Below are 17,048 nucleotides of genomic sequence, written 5' to 3' on the forward strand. Positions count from 1 at the left end.
CATATCCAGTGTGTTTAATTCATCCCTCCTCTGTCCATCCTCACATATTTTTCCTGCTGTTTAATTTGTTTTTGAGCAATGACTGTGCCACAGGCTGACAGCAGGGCTGCTTTGTGCCAAGGTCTGATTTGTTTTAAGACTGGTGACAGAGCCAAGTGCCAAAAAGTTGTGCAGCAAGGGCTGGCAGCTGGCTGTGAGCAGGACAAGAGTGCTGTGCTCTGCAGCACTGCTGAGGCACCTCAAATCCTGGGGTCAGTTTTGGGCTCTCACTACAAGACAAACTTTGAGGTGCTGGGATGTGTCCAGAGAAGGGCAACAGAGCTGGGGAAGGGTCTGGAGCACAAGTCTGGCAAGGAGCAGGTGAGGGAGCTCAGGGGGAACTTATCAGTCTCTACAGTTCCCTGAAGGGAGGTTGGAGCCAGATAAAAGTCAGTCTCTTCCCCAATGTAAGAAGTAACAGGACAAGACAAAATGGCTTAAAGTTATGCCATGGTAAGACTCAGGTTGGTATTAGGAAAAAATTCTTCACTGATGACTTTCTCAAGCCCCAGAACAGGATGCCAAGGGCAATGGTGGAGTCACTGTCCCTGGAAGGATTGAAAGACATGTATATGTGGCATCTGGGGACACAGTTCAGTGCTGGGCTTAGCGGTGCTGGGGAAATAGTTGGGCTTGATGATCTTAGAAGGCTTTTCCATCCCTAACAATTCTGTGATTCTGTGAGTCTCTCACACTAAAATGCAAGAAGGGGCTCTTTAGGGCATGAAGGAAAAAAGCCAAACCAAGAGAAGTAAAACCTCAGGGACAAATTGTGTTATTGGATGTTAGTGATTCCATTTTAGGGGTGCCAGTGATATCTGTGGAACTCCTCCATGCTCAGCACCACCAGACCTGCAGTGACACTGGGACTGAGCACTGCACATGAGTTTGGACACCCAAATCACCTTCCACTTCTGGATCACCTTAGCAGATTTACTCTTCCGTTGACAGCACAGAGAACATGGAGAATTGCCATCTAGTGGGGCATTTTTCTGCTGCTGTATGATGTTGTATGATGTATGACAGAGTTGACACCAGCTGATGGATCTGATTTGATCCATCCAGACATCCCATTCTCTGGTGGTGGTTTTCTGGCTGCCCACCCTTGCTGCCCACCCTTTCTGGAAAGAGGTGTCACATGAATACTCCTTCTGCCAGAAGTGCTTGCTGCTAGGTCTGCATTGAAGCATTTCCCAGCAGGCAGAGAAAAAGAGGGCTGTGCTTTCTGACCTAAAAACCAACAAATTGGAGTCTGCATTAATTGTGGGGCTACCCAAAGCTTCTGCTGGGGATATAGTGCACCATGAAGATGGGATGAGCCATCCCTACCATCCACATGCTCCATCCAGTGCTGACTGTCAATAATAAACACTGGACCAGCTACTCATCACAGGCAATTTCAGGAAAAGATGCCAAAATCAGAATGGAGGCACATAAATGAAGGTTTCCAGGGGAGCAACACCAAGTTGTCTCACCTGGGGATGTGAGTTTCCTGTACAGGGTATAAGGAGACAAAATGGGCTCTTTTTACCCTTTCTGACTTAATTTCATCCATCCAGCTGTGAGAAGTTTCTGTAATTAAAGGAGAGATGGCACAAGCATGTCATTATTAGGGAGAACACACCATCTGCACAGTTGGGAACTTGTTAGAAGGTTCCAGGTCTCAGATAGTCCTTTCTGTTATCTTTATGATGTGCAGTTACACACATAGAGATGAGATTAGTATCATCAGCAGCAGATCCTTTCTTTTTTTCTGACCTTTTTTCCTAAAAGGTGGGCAGTGACTAATTGGGCAAAGTTCCTTCTTAAAACCTGCAGTGTTCAGTTGCAGAAATGCAATAAAATACTTTCTTTTAATGAAGATGCTGCTGCAGAGGTTGATCTAAATTTCCACTCCTCTGGAAGTCAGGGATTTATCAAACTGCCTGTGCAGCCAGCTAAGGGGATGCTGTTGTTTGGCCATTACTGGCTTGTGGGAAGCAAATTTCTGGCCTCTTGAAAGCACTGTGCTAGGCTGGGCATCCTTCTTGAGAAATCTAATTGGAAGAAATCTAAATGGCATGACCAGAACAGCTGTCTGAAATAAACCTTTTAGGGATTTAGCATGTCTTTCATGAGTTATGTAGCCATAAATTCAAAGCAACAACTGCTGCAGATTAGAGCAGCAGAAGGTCCTAATGAATGGACTAAAGTCATCTTAAACCCAGCAAACAATTTGAGCATTTAACATTTTAATTTTTGAGATTTTTTCCTTTCTGGAGCAGTGGAGGAGCTGAGTTCCCCTGTCCATGGAGATCTGTGCTGTGCTGGAGGGCAGGACCAGGGGACAGCCAAAGGGAGCTTCTTCACTCCTCCCTGGACTTTATATTGATGGATGAACAGTTTTTCTCTTTCAAAGTGATAATTAACTGCTGTGAGTTAGTGTTTGATCCTTCAGGGTGGTAAATTATCACTGTGCATTTAAGTGAGATTAATAAATATGACCATGGAGTGAATGTTTACTTTAGACAGTGAGGGATAAATTATTATTGTCCTACTGTTGTCATACTGCTTCAGCTCCTGCTTGACTGCTCATTCTTGAGATGTAAACAACTTACAGGAGTCAAGTTGTATACTTACCTTACAAATGTCATGCCTCAAATACTGTTTGCTAGCACAGCTTTTCAAGACAACCGCACCAAACAGTGTTTGGAAATCATTAGTCAGTTGAGTCTAGCCTGGAAGGAGCCACTTGGTGCTGTGCATGTCTCTAATCTGTATTTACCTTTCTGCCTTACTCAGTGCTTATCCTGTGCTCAACCTTGTGTGTATTTATTGTAGGTGATTCCAGAGGCAAGCACTGGAGAGGATCCACATGTTATCCACACACCCTTTGAAGGAGTGGAAGATTTTTTTATACCACCTACAAATCTTATTATTAATCATGTTAGGTGAGAAATTCTTTTAATGAATAATAATGGTGACCATGCTGCTCCTTTCACATAACCTTAAAGCACTTTACAGATATGAATGAAAAAATGAATGAGTGAATGAATGAGTGAAGGAATAAATAAATTTGTAATGAATCTTAACTACATTTATCCCCATTTTCACACATGAAGTGAAGAAATGGTTGAGGAAATTGCCAGTAGTTATTCAGCTAATCAGTAAAACAGCAAGAAACAATCCTGGACTTCCCTTAGACCATGCACAAGCATTCAAACCTCACCTTAGTCAGCCATCCCTCCTTGCAGCTTATGGCACACTGCCCTGCCTTACTTGTGCCAGGAATTTGATGGCCCAAAAATCACCTTCCTTGCCACAAAACTGTTGTGGATCTGAGCAGAAATCTGTGTCAAGGATATATTGCTTGAACTGGTAAATATGTACTCTGCCTGAAGCATAAAATGTGGTTCTTTCACATGCTCCCAGCTTGTTCAAGTATTGGATTTCTGTGTGAGCCTTATGGCTGGAGCAGAAAAATTGTATGCACTGCAGATTAAAAAAAACAAACCTCCATGAACTATCAGTTTTGAATGTTAATGTGATGTAGTGGTTAATGAGGTTGTGTAACTAACATACTAATAACCTGGAGTAATACTGGCTGCTTCCCAGCAGGCACAGGAAGCCTCCCATTAACATTATCAAAATTGATGATAACTGCACAGCAATTTATACTATTATTTCCATGTTATAACAACTGTTTAACTATCTTCTGTCTTCTATATAGTTTAACTAAGTTAAACACTCAAAAAACATAATGTAACTCATTACAGTCATCTTAGGTTTCCTGCAGGAAACACCGAGAGAGAAGGGGTTAAACTTAAATGATTATGTGTTGAATCTGTTCCAAAATAAATAATTTTGCCTGCTGAAACACTAAATAATGATGCATGCCTCATGGCTGTCATTTGTAATTTCTCTCTACTTCATATTTCCAGTTTTCTTTCACAATTTCATTATGGGTAATAGTAGTGCTAGGAGGTGAATGACTCTGCTGAATGTTAAAATCTGAGCTGAGAAGGTGAGAATTGAATTCAAAGACAGGAAGGTGGAACAGTTACACATTTTTGTTTGTTTAATTGTCCTTTTGCTTCAGTGTGATTAGTCGGCTGAAATAATAAATATAGATTACTGTCCATAGTTTTCCATATGCAAAGCTGCAGATGCAGTCCTGATCTCCTGTTGCATTTGTTCGGGGCCAGTTCTTTGTCTGTTCTCTCTCACCCTCAGCACAGAAAAAAATAATTGCTTGCAGGCTAATGGGACTCATTGGGATGATTTTCTAAATTCTCCACTCAGAAACAATAAATGGCAGTACCAGCCTTTCCCAGGAAGGTGAACATTTAAGCAATTTCTTCCACTAGCCAAATAATGTTTGTATGCAAATACTCCTGCATATGTATTTCAGCTGCCTCTTATTTTAGATGGATATCTAGAAATGTGTCCATTTTTATTAGTTCCAAGGGTAGACTGTTGTCTATTAAAAACTCTCTAAGTACAAGGTTTGCTTTGAGATTTCAGATCACAGATTTCATGAAAGGGCTGAGCCTCTTCTGCAACTGTGGGCACATAAAATATATCCTGACCCACTTCTTTAAACGGGAGTTTATGATAAAGGTAATTTCTTAAGTTCTTCAGGCATTTGGCCAAGTGTTAAGGAAGTCTTGGGGAAAAAAAAAAAGAGCTGTAAGGGAAGGCACTTTTTAAAGTGTACTTAAAATTCATTCATCCAGGAGAAATACAAGTGTCATATCCAATTTCCACACACACAGTGCACTCCGACTCTCCACTGCAGATACTTTGTGAAGCCTCTAATGGATGTGAGAATAATGGGGAAATGAAAGGCTTAGCCCAGTGATTTTCATGGGATCACACACTACACTGGCTCATCCTTTAGAAGTGAAATCATTGCTGAGTGTCTCATTGACAGATGGATTAAGAATAAAGAAATAAACCTAGTGTTTCAAGCAAAATATGTATTTTCTGCACAGAAGCACGTTGTTCTCCACATTTCACAAGGCAATTTTACATCTTCTGAGGAAGAGATACAACACTAAGCACTCACTTCATTTCCCTCTGTCTGCATTGAATGGATGAAAATACAGTTGATGTAAAATTAGTTTTTGTAAGTCAGTGTCAGTGAATCCAGTGGAACACAAGCAGGCTGTTTCTAAGGGCTCCCTCTCAAATTAAGCAGAAACCTTTCTTGGCTATTCTTGACCTTTTCTTGTCTTCAGCAAAGGTCAGATGTGCTGCAGTATATATCTTTTATGGAACATTTATCCTCTGCTCACTGTTTTTTGCCCTGTCTTGAGACAGAAAATGAAGACCCCTTATCTTCAGGGCACCCTGGTTATGTTCCTCAAGAAATACTTTACACCTTCCCTGGGCTGCCAGGATGGTTTTTAAGAGTCTGCTCTGCACCACAGCCTTGCCATCTCCTGCAGTGGTTCCCAGGCACCACGGGTACCAAACACACACCACAGCTTCCCTCTGGTGCTGTCAGTTAAGAGATGAGATTAGATATGGTCTTCATTCAGTGGTTATACATTATATTGTACACAGCTATATTTATTATATATAATTACTTATAATTATTTATTACTTATAATTATTTATTAATATAATTACTCTCTGACCCCAACCAATATGCTTTGTTTTAAATGCTTTTCTATTTTGGGATTGAATGTTTTCGTATATATTGAATTTCATTACTGTAATCTCAGACAGATTAAGTACAAACCTGGTCAGTGTTAGCCGACTGAACACCCAAAACTTGATTTCACTTCTATAGAAATTGGTCTTCCCAATAAGTTCCCAATATAAAGCTGCTGTTTCATTTGCATATCCCAACATTTTGTGCCCAATCTTTAAATCCCAATAGAAGATTTCGGCTCTCAAAAATTCAAACAGCTAAGCAAATGTCCAAATTTCCAGGATCAGGTTGCTAATTTGAACTTAAATATATCCCTCCTTCTAGGATGTTTTAGAGGCACTAAAACAAGACATTTCTTACAAAAAGAGACAGCATTGTTGCATGCACTTCCAAAACTAACCAATAAAAGGTCCCCATTATTGCAGACGCTCCCAGAACCAACCAATAGAATGTCCCCAACTCTGCTGACTTTTATCTTTGCTCAAGCCTGTCACCGCATCTCCAAAGGTGACCTCAGTGCCTTGTTTTCCGTTTCAGGTTTGGCTTCATTTTCAACCATTCCAAGCACGCGGTCCACAAGATCGACCTGGAGACTGTGACGCACATCAAGACCATCCACCTCAAGGCCTACGGCTGCGTGCCTCAGGCCATGGCCTACACTCACCTGGGTGGTTACTACTTCGTGCAGTGCAGGAGGAGCCGCCCGGGGGCCGCCTCGCTGCAGCTCGTCATCGACAGCGTCACCGACGCCGTGGTCGGCCCCAACGGCCGCGTGGCGGGCGCGCCCCACGTCTCCCCCGACGGGCGCTACCTGGTCAGTGCCGACCGCGCCAGCGGCGCCATCACCGTCCAGGCCCTCAGCGTCCAGGGGGAAATCAAGTTGATTTATGACTTAAAAACAAACATACACGTGTCCGATCTGACATTTCAGCCCTCGTTCACTGAAGGCAATCAGTACTATATATACGCTACTTCACATTTGCAAACAGATGTGCTTTTTGTGGAGCTGTCAACGGGGAGGATGAATGTACTGAAGAATTTAAAGGACCCTATCGCGTCCAAAGACTGGCCCTGGAGCAGCAACAACAGAATTATGAAAGACAGTGGATTGTTTGGACAGTATCTCATTACACCAGCTAAAGATTCGTTGTTTGTTATAAATGGGAGGCAAAATACGTTACGCTGTGAGGTTTCAGGTATAAGGAGGGGAAACACAGTGGTCTGGGTTGGGGAGGTATGAAAGGGCAGTAGCAGTGGAGCCTTTGGCAGGCAAGGACCAGTTGGACCTTTACACTGCAGGAAATGAGCAGTAGCATTGTATATTTTTACACTGGGAAAACAAAAAGACAAAAAACGCTGTATAGGCTTCATGGTACAACACTGGTCTACTTGCAAGTTTTATAATATAAAGTATGCTCTGCTAATAGGAAGTGGTTTTGAAGGGATATTTTTTATTTGTGGGTATGATTTGTGGTTATGAGAAAAATGCTGGGAAGCAAATAATATCTCCACTGAGATATCATACAAGCCACGAAACCTAATAATTCTGTAGAACAAAACAGATTTTGACTTTCCTTACTGAGGAGCTTTTATGTTCTGTCCTAACATCAGTTTTCTTCCCTGTATCCCTTGCCTGTTGGCTGCACTGACTACCCCACCCCAGCACAGGAGACAGCAGCAGCGAGGACTATTCACCTTTGAATATTCACCTTTGGATGATGAGGGAAAGTAAACATCAGAGCAGTTTTCAACCCAGAGAATCCTAGGAAAGCGATTTAATGAAAACTGATCAGTTTTCTCTGCAGGATGGCTTTGAGAGGGTTCACTGATGTGATTTCAGAAGGAGGCATCACAGAAATAGTAACTGTCAGCTCGCTTGCTTCTGCACTTCATTTTGCTCTTGGTCCTACTGAAGGCAATGGGATGAGTCCCCCCTCTTCCAGTGCACATTTGTGTGATTGTATTTGAGAAATTTGCCATGAAATATCCAGGCCATTACCCATCCAGGCCTGGGTAAAAGCTGGAAAATACTGACAGGGGGAGTCAGAGTTTATGTAAACAATTTTGTTGAGAAGGTGGCATTAGTCTTTCAACGGCTCATGAGTGTGGTCAGTTTGGGAACAATATGCAAAATCTACTCTGTGGGGGTAGAGAATTAGTTATGGTTATTCCCATAGGAGACAGCAACAGTTCTAGAAATCATTGGTTTCCCTCATTAAGCATTTAGGAGCACTGGAATCACTTGGTTCTTCATAAAATAACAGTTAAAATAACAGAGGTTATTTTTAATAGAAAACTCACTCATTTTCTAGTCATAGCCTTAATTTGCCTGTTTCTTTTCAGAACAACTAGGAAACAATTTTTCTTTGTTTTTTTTCCTTTCTGTTTATAGTACTTGTTTATAGTCAATTATCTTTTAGTTATGAGCAAAGACATTCATGTAAAAGCAGCTGAATTATCCAAGAATGCAACAGCTGGCATTGAGAAATTTCAGTCGAGTCCCCATAAAAACATACAGCCATTTATTTGCACACTTGGAAGATATAAAAAACTTTTCTATTTGCATTTTTCTAACTTTCTATATCCATCACTATGAAGTAAGGAGGGCAAAAGCAGCTGTGGCAGCAGAGCCAGGCAAGAAGTGGTGCCACCCAAGCAGTTGTAACCATCACTTGGATAATGGGGTCTTCAGGTGGGTGAAACCTCTCTGCAGGTAAAATATCAGTAGCATTGGAGCCACCCATTGGCCTCTGGACAGACCCAGCTTTGTTTGCCAAGGACCTTGTTGCCCAGAGTCTGCAAAAAGCTGCCTTTGAACACGTGCAGTGATAGGTAGTGGTGTAATTATTTCCCTCCACAGATGCTTTAAGTCACCCATTCCACAACATACACAGAGGGATTTTAAGCAAGAAGGAAACAGAATAACACTGGCAATCTTTGCTTTAAGTGTTTAACTTTATCAGAAGAGCAGCATTCTAGCATGGCTGTAGACCTGAGGTATTTTACACCATTTCAGTTCTATAGAGAATATAAAAATCTGTTCCAACAGACAAAGAAGGGGAGCTGAATCCTATGAATTCATTAACCATGGAGTCCTTGAAATTGTCCTTCAACATCCGTGTGCTGTCCTACATTTCTTTCACTTATGAGCCATAGGAGTTAGAAGAGACTCTTCTATCATTGCAACACAGACATGTGAGACAGATGGGCATAGATTTCCTTCAGCAATGCATGGTGTCCATGATTTTGTATTCATCCCATTAGAAAACATATCCCATGTCAAAGAAAGGAGAAGACCAGCTTTGTAAGTACCTTTAAATATGCACAGCTCCTTTCTTGAACAAAGTTGTATCCATACATTGCAGCCATCCTAAATGTGTTTTACCAAGGCCAAACACTGCTCTCGTGTTATCTTTTATGACTTCTTGAGTATTTTATTATGCCTATGGTAAGTTTTCCCTGTAGAGATGTTCATTGTGTCATAGATCAAGCAAATATTACTTTTTTAAGAATATTTAAAAAAAAAAAAAAGTGTATATATATGTTCAGGTAAATATTCTTGAGGCTGGTTTATATATAGGCTGTGAAAGATGTGTAACAGACCTCACTTTTTCCTGTTTATTGCAAAGTATTGGAATAACATTCACTTGAAAAAATCCCACATGGACCTTCCAAAGATGTTCCCTTTGTTCCCTCTCCAGCCCAAGTTCCGGTGATGTGTTTTTCTAAAGTATCCTAATGGTTATATATCATACTTAGAAAATGAAGTATAATTTAGATTGTCCACACTACTTGTGAACAGTTCCAATGACAGTCAAATCTGACATTAAAGTGCTGCACATTTGTTACTCTGATATTTTTTTTTTTACAACACAGAAATTTTATATATATTCAAAAAAATGTTTCAACTCATATTTGCCTTTCAGCTTTGTCAAAAAGAGACTACATTTCCTTGTGGGCAATTTCTTTCACTATCCTTTTTGTTCTCCACCAATTCACACTTAATTCCTAGTTACTAAATTATTAATTAATCATGGTGATTAATCAAAATTGATCTAAATTGAATTAATGATCTTTTCATTAACTTATACACTCATATGTCAGTAGGATGTTCTGACACTAGAATCGTGGGGAAAATAATCCTTGGTTGCCCACTAAGACTGCAGTGTCAAGATCAGATGCATTTGCCATTCATCACTGAGGTTAAACTGCAGTAGGATAGAAATGCTGGTTTGTCTCAGTATTTCTCTCTATATTTTCACTTTCTTAAAGGAAGTTCCTGTTCAGAAGCCATCCACTTTTAAACTGGAAGCAAAACTCTCAAGTCCCTCATTTGGAATCTGCCATGGTTGACATATTCTTATCATTAAATACTTTATTTTTTTATACCACTAAAAAAATCAGTAGAAGTACCAATATATTTTGGTGGGCTTGTCTGCAGAGTGGGTGGGAGATGGGAACTGGCAGCGTGGGTTGGGCCCCCTGCAAAAGAGATTTCATGAGGGGCTATTGAAAAACACTGCCTTGAAGGCCTTGGGCCATTTTGCTGCCTTGACCTCCTTGAACACAGCTTTGCCCAAGAGGAACACCAGTCCTGACGACCTGTTGACAGGTACTTATTTACTTGATTTATAGCATGATTAGGTCTTAATTGCCTGAGTGCCTGGTAGTGCACTGGGTGCTGTGTAAAACAGATAAAACAGGTCAAGATCTCATTCTGTAAGGAGATAATGGCTAATTCCCCGTATGACCCTACAGCAGGTCAACAAAAGGAGCAGGAACAGAGGCTGGAGAGACAGATATGCATTAACCTGGATATTCATAAGAGATGTGGGCAAGCCGTAATGCCTTGGTATTTTTTTCCCTAAGACCACCTTTGTCCCTCCCTGTACAAGGCTTTGTGACTCTCTCTCAGGGTACAGGTGCAGCTGCCACCCTTCACTGACCCCCAGGACTCAGGGATTTCCCTTTCTGCCCTGTACCCTTATGACTCACTGCCTCACTCTCCAGTAATTGCTTTCTTAGAAAACCTGGGGGTAAATCCTGCTTTTCTTAAGGAAGTGCATTATGCAAGGCAAGCAGCAGCACTGGCCTTCTTTATGGGATTCCCATCTGAAACCAGCACCCATCACTTCACTCTCTGCTTTGTGCATTTTCTCATGGGCCCAAAAGAAACCAAAAAAACCCCACCAAAGTCCGTGTGTAGGAAACAGACATCAGTCTTGCAATTGGCTCTTCCAGTGCTGCTGTTTGCTCACTGGAGCTCATTTCCCAGCCTGGCAAGCTCCCCTCCAACCTACAGAAGTGCATCCTCTCTGCCTGTCACATCTGATTTCCCTTTTGTGCACCTGTAGCACAAGGCATTTCAGACATGATGTGGGCACAGCTCCTGCCCATCACTGTGGTGTCCCACTCACCTGGCTGCTGCAAACTTCCCCCAACCTCTTCTGCAGAGAGGGATTTTTATTTATATTCTATCCCTTGTTAACTTTTTGAAGTAGACTGAAATAAAAGACAGGGACATCTCTCCATTTGGAGACCAGGAAGACTCATGTGTTTCTTTAATACACAAGGTGATGTGATGGTGTGTGGTGTGGAAGCCCAGACAAATTCCCAGCCAAGCACTGCAAGCCAAGGAATGGACTGCTCCTCTCTGCTAGTGGAAGAAAAACACACCTGAAATGTCACTCTTTTTTATCCTGCCTCCAACAAGAGGGTTGGGGGTTTGGTTGGTTGGTTTATTAACACTTGTTTCTAAAAGAATAAAATAACAAGGCTATAAAGATTTTTTTAATAAGCCTGAAAACAGAGAAGAATGACAGGCAGGCAGGAATCTTAAATCTGCTCACGTGTGCTAGAAAACAGGATTTGCCCCAAAAAATGCAAAGGTGCTGACCTGGAGTCATGTATGAGTGATGGGGGCTGACTGAGCTTGGGCTGGGGCCATCTGATGAAGGACCTGCAAATACAGACCTTACATTCATTTATGTTTTTTATCCCATGCAATGTGAGCTGGCTGTGCAGCCCAGCTTAATGCATTGGCCAGCATACCCTGAGTTCTGGCTGCCCAGTACAGTGCTGTGAGATTTACAGCCTGTACAAGCAGAGCAGGATGGTTTGGGCAGGACCAGTACAACTTGTTAAGTTCTTGGCCCAATCTGCTCTCTGCACCAGCTGAATTAATGCCAATTACTCAGTTCTGTGGCAGCAAAAGGTCATCACCAGGCAGCCCTGAGGGAAGATGTAGTGGTGCCTTCACAGTGCTGTTAATGACCCTCGGTGCCTTGGCACAGGATGCTCAGGTGACTTACAGTCCTCACAGACGTGACTGGCTACTAAAGAAGCTTTCCACCTTTGGGGACTATTCCCTTGTGATTTTATTTGCCCCTTATTCCAGAAAATCATGAAAAAAGATGAAAACTTATCTGAGTCGCACAAAAGGCTTTTCCATGTCTCATCTTGAGTTTAGGAAATATGGGGATTGTGGGTCATATTTTCAAAATGCTTGTAGCTGAAAACAAAATGCATGAAAAAGAAAAAATAAATCCAGTTCACAGTACTAACTTTAGAAGAAAACAAAAATAAATAAAAAGAGTCCTGGTGTGGTTCTCCTATCAAGCAAATTGCCGCATCCCAGAGGCTTGTTTAATTAAGCACTTCAGCACTTCACTAACCTTTGGCAGTCTATGGTGTCTTTGACACTTTTCCAAAGCCATCAGATGAAGGCAGAGAGCACAGCAAGAGCAGAGAGCCAGCTGTGCCTCGTAAACAAGACAAGCACTAAATCAAACCAGCAGCATCCCAATTTCCAAAGGTCAGGTACCACTGGCATTTCCAGAAGCGCGGCTCCAGTTCCCAGGTCAGCACAGCTTTCTGCCACTGTTGCACACGGGTGTGCCAGGCACGGCCTGATGGCCACATCACCCCTGTGCCACCAGATAACCCAGCCCTGAGCTGTGTGTTCCTCAGTTTCTCTTCAATTAAAAGAGAGTGTGACCACAGCTGGCGCTGCAATCACCTGCAGTCACAGCAGGGTGTGGAGTTACCTGGAGAGGAGTTTACTGCAAGGGGTATTGCAGACAGAGTTTTTAATGTTTTATTTAAGGCTACAGTAAACTCAATGTTAATGGGCTTTCAGAAGCTGGAGTTTCTGTGACGGAAAGTTCATCATTTCTTCAGAGGATTTGCTTTTAGGGTTGGCAAAGCCTGAGTTGAACTGAGTCAGGCAGGAGAACCAGGCTGGCAGCTCCCTTTTCTTTTTCTTTAAATAAGGCATTGGCTAGGAATTTGGGGTGGTAGGGGTTTTTGAACAACTCTATTTCCTACTTTTAATTGTCATCCTATTTGGCACAGCTGCTCCTGCAAGCCAGTTCCTTCTGTACCTGTCAAAGCTGTTCTGAGCATTAACAATGATTTTTCCTCAGCTGGACATCAGCCCTGTTTTGCAGACAGTTTCATATGAGCTGCTATGTGATGTTCCTCTATATTTGGAATGTTGCATTGGGTTTAGTTTCATATTTTCTTAGTTTCATATTGAATCAAATATAATTATAATTAAAATAGCGTCAAAAATGCTGACATCTGATGAGTTGTCGGGCCACAAAGAGAGGCTAATTACTGCCTTATTATCATAGAATCACAGTATCATTTGGGTGGGAAGGGACCTTAAAGCTCATCTCATTCCAGCCCCCTGCCATGGGCAGGGACACCTTCAACTACACCAAGTTGCTCCAAGCCCTGTCCAGCCTGGCCCTGCTGGGGCACCCAAAACTTCTCTGCCAGCCCTCTCCCCACCCCTTTCTTCCTGGTGACTGATGTGCACTGCTCCATGTCCTGCCAGGCAGCTCAGCTTCAGCTTGGTCTCTTTCTCCAGCCCTGAGCACATCGAGCCCCAGCGCAGACAGCATCGCGTGCAGTGTCCAAACAGCTGAGTTCCTCCAGGAAGGTGCCCACCCTGACTCAGACAGCAAGGGCCAGCCAGCCCTGCTCCCTCAGCACTTCTCCACTTCCCAAGCTGGCTCAGCACAAAGTCAGCTCTGTGTAAAACACAACTTCAGCTTTGAAGCTGGCTGGTTCTGGCATCCTACCATTGGCACATAGGATGCCAGCTTTGTCCCACAGCCAAAATTTCTAAGTATTTTCTCTCTGTAAAATTATTTCAGTCCATTGGACGCGTTGGCTTCTTAATGATTTGCTATGTATATTTTTTTCTCTCAAGGCAAGGCATTTTCTCAATCCTAAAAATTGTTGATGTGATTTTTTTAAAATTTATTTTTCATTTTTCCATAATTTTCTATTTCTTAACAGAGGAATGAGATACATTGCCCTTTCTTTCCTCACATGTGGACCACAGTGGCAAAATCACCCATTGGTAGCAATTTTTAACACCAATAGGGCAGATAAAACATCAAGCCAAACCATTCCCAAGCCCCCACTAAACCATGTTTTTAAGTGCCACATCTACATTTCTGTTAAATCCCTCCAGGGATGGTGTCTCCACCACTGCCCTGGGCAGCCTGTTCCAGGGCTTGACAACTCTTTCCATGAATAAATTTTTCCTAACATCCAATCTAAACTTCCCCTGGTGCAACCAGCTATCACCACACCTGGCACCGGTCCCTCCACAGCTTATTCTGGTGTCAGAACTTCTTCTAAAAGCAATAGAGTTGAACAAGGTGAGCTCCCAGTGTTCTGAAGCACATTGTACTGCTGCTTTGTGGGTTTATTTTTAAGATTAGCTGGACATGTCTGTGTAATTTATAGTTATAATTTTGGCTTGGGAAAAATTAGTCTGTTGTTACATGGAGCCATTGTAATGCTGAGACACAGATTGCTAATTATCAATATGTCTAATATGATCTTTGTAATAGTCCTAAGGCAAAAATATCCTGCTTTTGACAAGCACTATTTACTGAAACAAATTCCATTTAATTAAGACATGAAATCTGGACTGAAAGACAGCCTAGCTTGTCAACACTGCTAAATGGAGAGGTTACTCCTAGAGTTTAAGTTTTGCATTAAGGCTAACTGGTAAAGGCCAGGAGCTTTTGGAAAAAATTCCTAAACTGGCCTGTATAACAAGGTTAAGCTGGCTCATTTTCTTGAACAGTATTTTACTTTAGAAGCTTAAATCAATGTTGATGAAAACACTCAATTTGACAGCTTTGGAGGCTAAAATCTTCTCTGAAGCCCAAAAACTCCTTTCATCAACACAGGCAGCCCTTTGTGCCCTGCCCCAAGGTCTGGAGAGACCTGAAATCCCACAGAGGTGCATATGGGAGCACAGAGGCTGTGTCAGCAGGACTATCACCACTCCTGAGAGCTTCTCATAACAGATTGGAGGTTAAAAAACCGTCCCTCCCTGAAGCACATCAGCAGAAGTCATGGGCTCTGTCCCAGGGATGTGGAGGTTGCTGCTCACCGCTCGTCAAGTGAGGCTCGTTAATGTGCAGAGGGGTTGTGTGCAAAGCCAGCAACTCAAGGTCTGCAGCATCCCATATGGCAGTAAAATTATTCAAGGAGAAATTATGCAGATAGTCAACAAGTTCAAGCTGCAATGAATTATGCTGAAAACATCAGCAGAAGTAGCAGTCAATTTGTGTTAACGGTCAACGAGCTCAGTTCGCTTCTTTTCTCCTGTTTGAGGCCCTGGGGGCTCAGGGATGCTCTAACAAACTCCCCATAGCTACGGCTCTTACATCAGTCTGTGACAGCACTGGTAAATTAGCAGGAAAAAAATGTTTGAGAGTAACAGCCATCACGCAAAGGACACAGCACTTCATCCACTGGCACTCATCCACTGCTTTTCCAGGCATAGCAGAGGGCAAGTGTGGGAGGAAAAAGGGCAGCAGGGAAGGTGCTGGCTTTACTGCAGTTACAGCTACAGGCTGACTCCCAACGTGCTACAGGGGGGAATTGTTTCCAACAAACAGGGGGCAGGGTTAGATTAGTTATTAGAAAGAAATATCCACCTGTGAGGGAGGCAAGGAACTGGCATAGGTTGCCCAGAGAAGCTGGGAATGCACCATCCCTGGAGGGACTGAAAAAGCATGTAGATGTGACACATGGGGACATGGTTTAGTGGTGGTCTTTAGTGCTGGGGTAATGGCTGGACTGGATAATCTTAGAGGTCTTTTTCAACTCAAATGATTCTGTGACTCTATGACTCTGAATAAAGCACAGGTTTTAGAAACTATAACCAGGTTTGTGTCAAACATCCTTAAAAAGGTCACAAAGCAGGAGGGAGGCTGATACAGTCATCCCACAACATCATGCAATGATACTGAATCAATTTGTGTTTATTTAAATCCTTGCAGTAATAAAATCAAACCCACTGGCTCTGGTTTCCAAGTGTTTCTTTGAGTGAGCCGAGAAAATCCCTGAATTATCATCTGCAGCAAACAGAAAGCAGACACACTATTAAGCCAGGCTGTAAATTTCACTGAAAAGCACACCTTGACTGATAAATCAGGGGCTGTGGTGGCAATGGTGTTAATACAAACTGGCCCATGAGAAAATGCACATTACTGCTCACGAGGGGCAAATAATGTATTTGTGGTGTTGCAGGAGAGAGGCAGTTAATGAATGCTCGTTGTGTAGCACCACTTGCCCATGAAACCCTTCAGACCATTGCCTAGAACCTCCCAACTGATGGATGGAATTGACATAAGGAAAGATTTGCACTTCTTTTCACACCTCCTTGGGAAGGCTGGGATGGTCTAGAGCATGCTCTGAATTTGCTGAAAACTCAATGTCAGAAAAAGCTGTGGGCCACCCAGCCCTGGTCCGGGCTGCCAGTTCCCAGATCTCACAATAAAGTCAACCTGGCATCTTCAGGAATTTGCAGTCCTTTCACCTCAGAACAAAAATATTTGCTCAATGAAACTTATGACTCTCTGGGGCTGTTTCTGGAGCAGGAAGCTGGGGGAGCACAGGAGCTGCAGCACCAAGGGGGAAACCTGGGCTCCTGCACTGTGTGAGGCACGTGGGGGTCCCAAAGACACCTCAGTCACCAGGAAGGGGGTGTCTGTGTGTGTGACTGAAACCCAAAGGTGGCCCATAGGTACCCCAGGACAGGAAAACTGGTTCCACTTCAGCAGAGTGGGTCTCACCACAGTGATGTGATGTTTAAACACGTGAAAAGGAATAGGAAAAATTAAGGAAAGTTCAGTATAGAATTTACTGAATTTACTAGAATATGCATTGCTGTCAACTCTAGTAATATTGGCATTTCAATTCATTAGAAGCCCAGACAAATTAGATGTTTGTATTCATTTAAAATAATTTCTCCTCTTTGACCTAGCCTAATTTATCATATTATGTCTTTCTGCAGTGCTTAGGCGAGCTGCTGTTTAAATGAACCCAAAAGAAT

The 17,048-nt window shown here is 42.6% G+C and overlaps 1 protein-coding gene across 4 annotated transcripts in view; it reads left to right on the top strand.

Annotated features, from left to right (window-relative positions):
• FSTL4 (follistatin like 4) overlaps positions 1-9,641 on the top strand; it is a 207,076-nt gene extending 197,435 nt beyond the window's left edge. For 2 of the 4 annotated variants that reach the window (XM_064724985.1, XM_064724986.1), the window contains exons 15-16: positions 2,860-2,969; positions 6,215-9,641. In XM_064724985.1, coding sequence (XP_064581055.1) covers positions 2,860-2,969; positions 6,215-6,917 — 813 coding nt within the window. In that variant the 3' untranslated portion in view covers positions 6,918-9,641. The remainder of the gene's footprint in view (positions 1-2,859; positions 2,970-6,214) is intronic. The other 2 variants (XM_064724987.1, XM_064724988.1) reach the window with 2 other exon arrangements.
• Positions 9,642-17,048: the final 7,407 nt, after the last annotated feature.

This window comes from Zonotrichia leucophrys, chromosome 13, assembly GCF_028769735.1.
Source record: "Zonotrichia leucophrys gambelii isolate GWCS_2022_RI chromosome 13, RI_Zleu_2.0, whole genome shotgun sequence".
Lineage (NCBI taxonomy): Eukaryota > Metazoa > Chordata > Aves > Passeriformes > Passerellidae > Zonotrichia > Zonotrichia leucophrys.